We start from the raw sequence: 11,628 nt of genomic DNA on the forward strand, positions 1-11,628 counted from the left end.
ACTCCATGCTCAACAACATCTAACCAAGAAAATGGAACATGAGTAACTATGGTATTTTTGGTGCAACAACACATGAGCTGTAAATGAAACCTTGATGACCACCACCTGCACCAAACCTGAACTAGTGTTAAAAAAAAACCTAATGATTTTTCGCACTCATGAAAGGAAAACATTTTGAATGGTAATAAAAATATTTATATGCCCAGCTATATTAACCATTGTTTTAGCTGCTTAAATCTTGTGCCAGAATGAAGACAGTAAACTATTCAATACAAGAGGGGCCCCTTCACAATATCACAGCTTGAGGAAACTTTACCACTCAGATTATTTTAGAGGCATATGTGGTTCAAAGGTGCAACCAAAAGCAACTTAAAAGTGCTACATGCAAAAGGTTATTAGTCTGTAGTCTAATACATTGTAAAAGCCACAATGGGCTAGCAACCATACTTCTCCCTGATAAAAAGAAATCCCTGCATGTTGCTTGGTCAGAAATCTTCCTAGGAATTCTAGATCAGCTGGTAGCCTTCATTTTTCTTAGAAGGAGAAAAAACGCACTAGGGAATTGCTGACAAGGTTCAGCATTGTGCAGAATATTAAATATCTTTTTTGTAATACTCTAGTGACTCTGAAGTCTGTCTCTTAGAGCACCATATGTACAGCTGTGTTGGAAGGAGGAAGCTATTAAATATATTAAAAACTAGAAATATTACCAATAAAGACACTTCATCAAATATTTGGATCTCATTTATCCCCCAAATAAGTACAGTTATGGTCACATCAATGTTATAAAGTCACTTTGGATATAATGCTCCAGATCTGCTAAATGCATTTGAAAGCAAAAAAAAACTCAATTTAATAAAAAAATTATTAGCTGTTTTGAAAGAAATCAAAATTATGCATGCCAGGCATCTGACTTTTGTATTTAGAATTATGGGCCCACAGGCTCAGAACAGCAATGCACTCTAAAACTCCCATAACCACTACTGTACTACATAAAGCAGAAATCTTGTTTGTTCAGAGGCCCCACATACCCACACAAACGCCAGTGGTATTTAAAAGCAATATGCTGTATACTAGTCCTCTAGGCTTGCAGGGGAAGGGTATAATGTTTCCGATTCTTGATTCCCTGAACTATGGTATTCCCACATTTTTAAACGATGTCTATAGCATACAACTGTCTTGTTTTCTCAGTTATAATATCACCACCATGCATTAGAGTTATGTCACCTATAGTCATTTACCAAGGTTCAGTTTTCTGCTACAAAGAAACATGCAAGTTAGGACTAATCCCATTCACTGCCCCTTCTACACTGGAAGACAGTCATGAGACTTCCTAGGCTGCATTTTTGTGTTACTGCTACAGTAATGTTAGTCCAGATACCATGCTAATAAACTGCAAAGGTCTCAGAATCAGCCTTGACCAGGTATCTGAAGAGGCTGCATATACATTTCCTAAATTAATGTCAGGAATGCCTCAGTCTGCTCTCAATTCTTCATGATTTATGGATTTTCACATTTCTATTGGGAACCTAGAGATACAAAGCATTATGTAATACTGACTGAGCAGTGTAGGCCTACACATACACTCATTGCCTGCCTTCATACAACTCTCAGAGAAAAACAATGGAAACCTTGAGATAACTCCAATTTATCATGACATTTCTGGATTTCACCCTGGTTAAGAATCCCAGTCACTAAGAAGAAAACAAACTTCTAGTAATGGTGAAGGGGGGGGGGGGAGGACAGAATACATGATGTATTCTTGTAATAAATAAATTAAGGTTTATTGGGATGTACACATATGAGCATAAAACATGGTAGCGGACAGGCTGCTGTTATGACAATGGCACCATACATACATCACCAAATTCTACACGGGGTTAATATCACAGTTCAACACAAGGAATGGAATAGGTAGTTTTGTTGAAACAGAGAATAGTGGTTGCCAGTTAAACTATCATTACAGATGCTCAAGCTTATTGCTTTGACCTGCCCAGGAATTCTCAGCTATTAAACCTCATTTCATTGGAAACATCAAGATAACAGTCTGTGCACCTAGTTGGGAGCCTTCCTCTCCCCACCTCCACCCCCAGGCCATGGAACTGTCCAATGCATAAGGGAGACCAGAGAGACAGTTGCCTAGAATTCTCCAGCAGAATCAGCCCTGGTCCACTCAAGGCAGAATGCGAGCCAAGGATGATGTTAGATGGCAATGGCTAGCAGTGGCCAGAAGCATCAAACTGGCTGGCTGCAGAGTCATGTCAGGATTGGACGATGCAGGGGTATGGTGGCTGGTTGGGAGGAGCTTGCCCTCTAGGTAACACTGGTTAACTTAGCATTCTAGATAATCAAGTGCTAAACAACAAAGCTTTTACTGTACTTTACTTAGAATTAAGCTTCTTTCTATAAAAGGGAAAGGAAGATCATTTAAAAAGAAGCTATGCATGAGAAGAAGGTGGATAGCCCTGCTGGGGTTCATAAGGGTTTTTTGTCGTGGTTTGGTGCGGGAGATAAAGATTTTTTTCTTAAAACAAAAAATGAAAAAAAAACTATTTTAAAATCTACTTTGAGGGCTTGCACTTATGAACAATTGACCATGAACAGACTAGAACACGCAATCTTTAAACCTCTCCCCGCTCCGGAGGAGCGGGAGGAATAAAGGAGTAAGGGCAAGTGGGGAGGAGTTAGGGCGGGCCCTGTCTGGGATAAAAACTCGGAGGGCCCAATCAGGAGCCGCAAAGCGGCTCCTGATTGGGCCCTCCGAGTGTCACTCGAGGGCCAAGCAGCCAATGGGGAGCCGCACAAAGCCTGGGCCAGCTGGAGCCAGCCGGGGAGTTGCCACTCAGAGGAAGAAGCCTTCCCCAGCGGTAAGTCCTCCGGCCGGCTTCCCCTCGCCCAGGGAGCCTTCTGCCGGGCCCAGGGCAGGCACGCCTGCCCTTGGGCCCAGCAGAAGGCCACAAAGCCCACTCCCACTGTTCCGAGCCTTCTGCCAGGCCCTGGGGCAGCCAAGCCTGCTCCTGGGCCTGGCAGTAGGCCGCAAAGCCTGCCGCTGCCTTCCCGAGCCTTCTGCCGGGCCCTGGGGAAGCCGAGCCTCCTCCTGGGCCCGGCACTAGGCCGCAAAGCCCACTCCCGCCGTCCTGAGCCTTCTTCCAGGCCCTGGGGCAGCCGAGCCTGCTCCTGGGCCTGGCAGTAGGCTGCAGAGCACACCGCCCCCGTTCCGAGCCTTCTGCCAGGCCCTGGGGCAGCCGAGCCTGCTCCTGGGCCCGGCAGTAGGCTGCAGAGCCCACCGCCCCCGTTCCGAGCCTTCTGCCGGGCCCTGGGGGAAACCAAGCCTGCCCCTGGGCCCAGCAGAAGGTCCCAAGGCCACCTACCTTACTCTGTTCCTCCCTTCCTCCCAGCATTCCCTTTCTCCTTCCCTTCCTCCCAGCATTCCCTTTGTTTTTCCCTTTCTCCCTTTCTCTCTTCCATCTGCCTCTTTCTGGCTACCTGTTTCTCTCCCTCTTCTTCTGTCTCTCTTCCTCCCTTTCTTTCTGTTTTTCTGTCTCTCTCCTTTTCCTCCTTCCTTCGCCCCATCCCTCCACCCACCCATCATGCTAGGGCCCGCTGTATTTTGCCCACAGCGGGCTTAATATCTAGTAATAAAATAAGTTCTTTAAAGTTCTCAAAATGAAATCTGTAAAGGGAGAAAGATCAGTGTCACTGGTCATCTGTATTAATTATCAGGTTTAATGCTTATACAATCAGTTATGCAAACTGCAAAAGGTTTACTAGCTGAGGGTAAAAACCACATGTGTATTTTCCAAGCAAGATGTGTGTTTTATTCCTTACATAGCTACTGTTGCACTATCAAAATCACTGGCTCTCTTTACAACAGAGAAGCAGTTTTATATATTTTGTTCAATAAATAACTTCCAATATTCGACAGACTGACTGCCTACAAAAGAGATTTTACATCCCCAATGAGATACCAGATGATGAGTTTCTGGGAAACTTCTTACTGGTAAAGCCAAAAGATAACTTTAATGGAGCAGGGGGGGAAAAGCAAGTTTTCAGTCATTACCTACCAGCTCCTTGATTAATAAAGCATCTAGTTCATCCTGGGCAGGCACAACACAGCCAGACATCCTTAGCTTGATCACAGATAAAGGCTCTCCTATTTCTAGCCTGGACTCTTTCCCTATGGCCATGGAGGGTGCAAACACTCTTCTTTTTCTGATATATGAAAACATATAGCACATCTTCCCCAAAGACTCAAGACCTGATCGCAAGTTAAAATGAATGAAACCATTGTACAAGTGCAACTCTGTGGATTCTCTGGATCTTGGTATCCTTCCGGACAGCTTACATGGACAGGAATTAAGAGGCACTATTTTGCAATGGTTCAGGCCCTACCTGAAGGGTAGGATTCAAAAAGTGGTGCTAAGGGACTGCTATTCAGCCTCACTGCTCAAGGGCAGATGCAGCCAAGACATGCATGTCTCTTCTCCACAACTATCTGAATGTTTGAAGCCTACTATGAAAGGTTGTGTAGCTGAAACTGGATGCTGTTGCAGAAGTTCTTATGCCTTCTGTTCCATCTGTCCAACAACCGTGTGCTGTAGGCCTCATAGAATCATAGAGTTGGAAGAGGCCATACAGGCCATCTAGTCCAACCCCCTGCTCAATGTAGGATCAGGGCTAATCCTGCGTTGAGCAGGGGATTGGACTAGATGGCCTGTATGGCCCCTTCCAACTCTATGATTCTATGATTCTATGATCAGCCCAAAGTATCCTAAAGCATCCAAGAAAAGTGTGTATCCAACCTTTGCGTGAAGACTGCCAGTGAGCGGGAGGTCACCACCTCTTATTCCACTGCCTATTCCACTGCTTATTCCAGCAGCCTATTCCACTGCTGAACTACTCTGACTGTGAAACATTTTTTCCTGATATCTAGCCTATATCGTTGTACTTGTCGTTTAAACCCATTACTGCGTGTCCTTTCCTCTTCCTCAAGTGTTTCATCTCCACAACAAACTGTGTGGGAGGCCTTAAATATTTCTTCTGCACAACAACCCTGTCCACCCTCCAAAGCAGCATTTCCACCTGGGAAGCTAATCTTTATAATCTGGAGATGAGCTGTAGTTCAAGGAACTCTCTAGGCCCCACCAGGAGGATGGCTACCCCAGGTTGGAAATATTCCTGGAGGTTTGGCAGAAGGCCTTAAAATGGCACAATGCCTCAGCATCCACCCTCCAAAGTAGCCATTTTTGCCTGCAGAGCTGATCATTATAATCTAGAGATGAGCAGCGATAGTAGAGATGATAGTAGTGGCTTGCAGGCTGAAGCTGGGGTGGAGTGCTGCCTGGACTATGGATTTTGGCCAGCCCTTATAAGCAACTGTATTTTGGGATGCGAACAGACAGACCAGCATGGGTCTTGCAAGTCTGGAAAGTACAGGCAGATCTAAATAAATAATATTTATAGCCTGAACCTGTAAATGGTGAAAAATTGTTGGAGAGACATAGGAACTCAAGTGACTTCCTCAAGCTTGGCCTGGTACATAAAAATCAGTATTTGCAAGGAAGATCCTACGAAATCAAAGGCATAAGTGGCCCAGAATTTCAAGTGGAGTTAGCTTTACGGGAAAGTAGACAGTGAGACTTTGGGGGGAACCGGGTGATCCACCTTTATTAGGCAAGGAATTGGCCCTGCAGACAACAACAGGAACTGCAGTTGCCAGCAGTAGGCCTCAGGCTTCAGAAGGGCAGACATCACCAGCCAAGCAACAGATTGTGCTAGCCGAGGGGTGTGGCCGTCTGCATTCCTTTTGAAGGGGCGCACGTAAGGGGGGAGAGCTTACCCTTCAGCCTAACTGCCTGGAGATGAGCTGTACTTCCAGGGGATCCTCAGACCCTACCTGAAGGCTGACATCCCTAAACCTCAGTGGGTTCACTACAGTGGTGGTCCCCAACCTTTTTATCACCGGGGACCACTCAACGCTTGACAATTTTACTGAGGCCTGGTGGGGGAGGGGTAGTTTACTCCTCTACTCTCAACCACTGCTCTAACGCTCTCTGATCGCTATGGTAATGTTTAAACATCCCTTCAAAATAAGATACAAACATGCCACAACAATGAACATAAGGAACATTTTATTTTCATGGAAATTTTAACTCATGACAACGACAAATCAATGGGAACCTGAGCTTGTTTCTCTGCAACAAGATAGTCCCATCTGAGAGTGATGGGAGACAATGACACCCGAAGTGTGTTGTAAAGGGCCGGGGGGATGAAGTAAAGGGCCAGGGTGGGGGGAGAAGGAATCCTTTGCGGCCCACCTCCAATTAGTCGACGGACAACATGTGGTCCACAGCCCACAGGTTGGGGATTGCTACACTACAGAGTTCAAAGTAGCCTTTTTTGCCTGAGGAACTGATCTTTATAGTTTGGAGATGAGCAACAATTCCAGGAGATTTCCAAGCCCCACCTGTAAGTTGGCTGCCCCTGGTCTGGAAATATTCCTTGAGGTTGGAAGTGTGGCCTCAAAAGTTATAATGCCTCTGCAGCCACTTAACAAACCATCGCACCCCTTGACCTATTTCAGGTCAAGAAAATATTGCAGAGGAAGGTGCAGGTTCATTTTCTGGAATCCCACACTACCTAAGTGTGCATAAACCTGAGTAGGATCAAGACTGCTGTGCACAGAGAGATCTCTTAGGGTTGCCAGCTTCCAAGTGAGGCACTAAACCCACACCAAACCATGAGCTAGGGCCCGTTGCATTACAAATGCAATGGGCTTTACTAATTCTATAAGCAAATAATTAATGTTTACATGTTTTATGTGCACACTGGTCTTTGATTTCATTTCATTGAGTCTTTCTTACGAACCAATGTACACAAGTACAGGCAACAACCCATTCAAGCTACACTGTAATTTCTAAACTAGGCTACAATCCTGCCTTATTGGCAGCCAAAGTGCAATGATTCCTATTAACCCTTCTTGAAATCCCCAAAGTTCCTAAAGGGTTCCTTTCCAAATTTTATATAAAAAGCCTTATGACAGTCACAGCCTTTACTTGGCAGAGGAAACTGGGAAGCCAAATGGCAGTGATCTCTTTATAATCTAGGGATGTTTAACTGATTTAACTTGTTATAGGACAGGAACCATAGACTAATGCAGCCTAATACTTAAGAAGAGTGTAAGCTGTTACAGTTGAATTCCCCTTGACTTTTCACCTCCTCATGCCATATAAGTAATTATGAGGAGTGACATGTGTTGCAGGGAGTTAAATGGAATTTCTCGGGGACAGAGAGTTATTTCAGTTGTTTAGTATACATTGTGGCCCTTAGGAGGTGTGAAAAGGTCTAAACACATTAAGATCCAGTTTTCACACCTTTTATTTCAACTGCAGTTTTCATTGTCAGAAGGCTATCACAAATACAGACACAAAGAATCCTGAATGAGCTTCTCCAACATTTTATGCTCACAAACATCTGAAATTTTCATTTCCATCAAACTCTCCACCAAATTTTTATGAGAAACATGGTTCCTGTGGGCACTGGTGAAACACTTACTATGACACTGGGATGACAATGAAATCTGGAGAAGCCAAATGAAATCCCAGACATCTAAACCCCCAATGGATGCCAGGAAGGAGGACGGCCTGGTTTAGAATACCAAGGCTAAATCCTGGAATATGTGCCCTGAGCACATACAAATCATTCTTTTGCCTCTGACTCGCTGCAGCCTATCCCCAGAAATAGGATTAAAGAGCATGGATAATTGTCAGGACAGATGACACCTCCATTTTAATTGGGGAAGCCAAATATCAACTCAAATGTGTCTGGTACCTGTTTTACATTCTAAATGAAATGCCGCAGACTAAAGACGAACCCCCAAGGGCTAACAAGTAGAAGGATTCACTCCTAAACCTAACAATCCACGAGTAAATCTACTATCTGAATCATATCTTCTAGAGCCCTAAACCAAGGGTGATTCCTTTTCAAAAAGACAGAGCACCAGGAGACCAAAACCCATTCAAGCTACATATATTGCATGCCCCCTTTCATTCAAACCCTACATTTTCACCTCAGCCTGACAAAGTGACATAACAGTAAAAACTCAGCTAATTAGCTGACGTCTCGCTGACAGACCAATGATATCATAAGTACAGCCACCAATAAGAAGAGTTTTCAGTCTCTCTAGTTTCCACCAAACTATCAAGTGTCTTTTCATGCGAATTCTAATAGTTAACAGAATGGTTCATGTTCCTCTAGCAAATGAAGAATTAATGTAACGAGATGGATGATCGAATCTTTGGAAAAATCCCTATTGTTTCAATTTCAAATGGGGCTGAAATGGAAATTAGGAGCAGAACAGGAAAGTAGCAATACATGAAACAGCAGAAGGGTCTGTTGTAGCAAAATAAAACAGCACTAGTGTTAATCTTTAGCCACAGGACTTCAGTTTTATACAGAAAATAAAGCTTTTCCAACGTAGTGGTTTACTCGTCAGTGCTTTTGAACATATTTATAAAATGGATCTGAAAACACTAGCACTTCCCAAAACAAAAATAGGCGTACTTCCCTCTAATGAAATGGTTTGGCTATTGCAACAATTCCCATTTACTTTATTATGCACATCAGTTTACACTACCCTCCACTTATGAATATTTCATACCATTCCATTATTTTTGCATTAACTATTTTGTGTAAAGTTCCGTGAAGAAACTTCTTAACGACTGAGCAATCCATGGAAACACTACAGCTATCTGCACAAACAATATTCGGTTTACATGGAATGTATGGTAGAAATGTCTTCTATTTGAGAGATCGAAGATTTACCACCACTGAATTTTAAAAATAAACTGCAGCTTATGACAGAGTTCCTCAAAATCTATACTTCTTCCTCAAGCAATGAATTCAGATTCTCAAAGTACTGAACTCCCCCTTGAAGTACTTTCCTTGGACACATTTAATTGCTTCCTAATTAATAAATATAAGTATTTTCACTACAGTTCAGCCATGAAAAATGATGATAGAAGAGTTGCTGGGCCAGACACATACTCTAATATTAAGCAGATAAACACCCACATTGAAAATGGGATTACGTTTGACAGCTTCTTTAAAATTTTATTTTATTGTAGACTTTTATTCTACCTCGTCTCAGCAGACTCAGGGTAGCCATGAGTAGCCAACAGTGAAAAATCAAAGAATTATAATTTATGGGATTAATATTTATTACACACCTAATGACACATTACATTTTTCATTCCTTGAAGTATCACATACAGTAAGGAATACAGTTATTTATCTACTTTAAATGTCATAAAGTAAGAGAACAGCAGGTAAATTTGATACAGATAACAGAAGGCCTATATGATTTGCCGTTTCTCTACAACTACTGCTTCTGTGAAATTTTGTACATTTTAAAAATGTTTTACTAAAGTGACCTTAGAAAGTTTCTTTGTTCAGCATTTAGTCCTTCATATTATTTTCCTCCTATGAAATCAGAAATGACTCCCATAAAATAGCTTATTATTCTAGTGTCTCTTGGTGCTAGCCTAGAAATCTATATACTCCACAATCAGCTATCAGTTTGGAAAGAGTACAGCTGTTATACATGGCTACACAATGACAATAAACTGTGTGTGAGTGCCAACTCAAGGAATCCTAGATTGCAACACCAGTCATGCTCACAGCGGACTAGAAGACCACCAATAAAGATTAAATGAGGAATAACATTTAGCTTTTTACCATACTTGCACCCTGTATGGTAGGCTAATTGTCCCCATTTGTAGGATAGGGTCATATGGTAATGGCTTTCCCTAAGGCTACCTAGGGAATGCATTGTCAGAGATGAAATTCAAACTGGCAACATCCCAGATCGTAGCACATGTTCTTAGCCACTATTTGATGCCAACTATCCTGCAGCAACCTAAAACATCCTACACTGCTATTCTCTGGTGAGCTCTCATCTATGATTCTGGAATATCAACATTTCTTATTTTGCTTTCCTTGTGAAGTCTGTATTCTAAAATATTCAGAACGCTTGTGCATTAGGGTAAACCTGTGAGATTTTAGAGTTTCACTTTAGATTTCCAGTATAAGAAAAACAACACTTACTCTGTTTTTCTTCTTAGCTTGTCTTCAAAGATATCATTTAGATTTATTGCCACTTGTCCCAGAAATTTATCAAGGCCAACAAGAGACCTGTGCATGACTATCAAGCAGAGAATGTATTTTTCTGAATTTCCTTCCATCATCAATCCAGGTAATTCAAAGGAGGCCTCTTCTTTCCACACAGGGTCCAGGGTCTTCTCTGCCACTGAGGTGGAGTACTTCTCCTTTCCCAGTTGTATGATCGTGTAGGTATCATTAGTCCCACCTTTGCCCTTTGGCTTTAAGCCTTTGGCCTGAAGGACCGTGACCTGCACATGAGTGGGGAACCACTTCTGGGTTTGTTCTGCCAACATAGTCTCCGACATGGGGCTCAAGCAGCAGTGCTAAAGCCTGCCCTAGTCTTACCACTTTAGAGGTGCACTCCAAAGCCCCACAGATCCCTGTTTGCCCAGGCCTCTCAACGATTCCTTAACCAAGGGTTTTACACTGGGCCCGGATTTCTTAACCTAGTTCAGACTTGCGTCCACAGCCAGATCCCTTGGCAGTGCTTCTCCTTACCTACCACGGCCCTTTCCGCCCTCTTTTCAGCTCAACTCCCTCTCCCTGAGCTTAACCCTCCATTCCCCTGCACAACCTTGGGGGGGGGGGGATAGTTGAATAAAGCCTTGGAGTACCACCAAACCCTTTAGGTAGGGAACCCCCTGAAGTGACACCCCCTTACAGGCAAAGACCCTCGGCGCTTCCCCCCATTATCGGAAGCGACGCAGCCCCTGGTGCCCTGGGCTTCGTTCCAGCGAGCGGGGCAAAATGGCTCCTCCGTCCATCGGGAGGGGGGGAGGGGAAGGGCGCTGCTCCTGAGGCCACCCTCCCGCCACCAGGCCGCCCTTCGCCTTCCGCGGATGCCTCGCTAGAGCGGCTGGGAGACCGGGCGGGGGAACCCCGGCGCTTGCTGCCCACTGCGGCGTCAAGCAAGGCGGCGCGGCGGCCTTCCGCCGGGCCTGGCGAGCGAGTGCGCGCCTCAGGTGGGGTCTCAGCGCCGCCCCGCCGCTTCCCACGGACGCCGACTCCAGAGCTGCCGGGCCGGCGCTTCCACTTCCGCATTCCCCATCCTGCCGGAGCCGGCGCGGCTGAGGGGGAGCGAGGGAGGGAGCGAGCGGCACCGCCTCCTTCCTTGGGCGGTCAGAGGGCGGAGGGCAGGGTTCCCTTCCTTCCCCTCCCTTCCCCCGCCGCGGAGCTTCTGGTCCGGCCCAGCTGGCCTTGGGAGGAAGCGGGGCTGCCTGGGGAGCGGGCCAAGCAAGCAGAAGGCGGTCGCCGCTGGGAGCGAAAGCCTGCTCCGAAGCAGGGACCCGCCCGTCACGCACGCAGACCAGGGAGGATGGAGCGCAGTGTCCGTGGCGCCCATGAAAGCCCCGACTCTGAAGAAGAGCCGCAGCTCTTTTCCCGTTTTCACTAACCCACCGGGGGGGGGGGGGTACATAACTAGTCGCAGGCAGGTTGGACCGTGACCGGCCGCCTTCTTTGAGGCTC

At 45.2% G+C, this 11,628-nt stretch overlaps 1 protein-coding gene across 3 annotated transcripts in view; it reads right to left on the bottom strand.

Moving 5' to 3' along the window:
• Nucleotides 1-11,404, bottom strand: part of RAB11FIP2 (RAB11 family interacting protein 2) — a 44,609-nt gene extending 33,205 nt beyond the window's left edge. For 2 of the 3 annotated variants that reach the window (XR_013233601.1, XM_077349897.1), the window contains exon 1: nucleotides 10,105-11,404. Coding sequence is in view for 2 of the 3 variants with exons in the window: in XM_077349897.1 (XP_077206012.1) it covers nucleotides 10,105-10,466 (362 nt within the window). In the remaining variant the exon portion in view is untranslated. The remainder of the gene's footprint in view (nucleotides 1-10,104) is intronic. The other variant, XM_077349896.1, reaches the window with a different exon arrangement.
• Between the last annotated feature and the right edge of the window lie 224 nt (nucleotides 11,405-11,628).

This window comes from Paroedura picta, chromosome 8 (assembly GCF_049243985.1).
Source record: "Paroedura picta isolate Pp20150507F chromosome 8, Ppicta_v3.0, whole genome shotgun sequence".
Classification (NCBI taxonomy): domain Eukaryota; kingdom Metazoa; phylum Chordata; class Lepidosauria; order Squamata; family Gekkonidae; genus Paroedura; species Paroedura picta.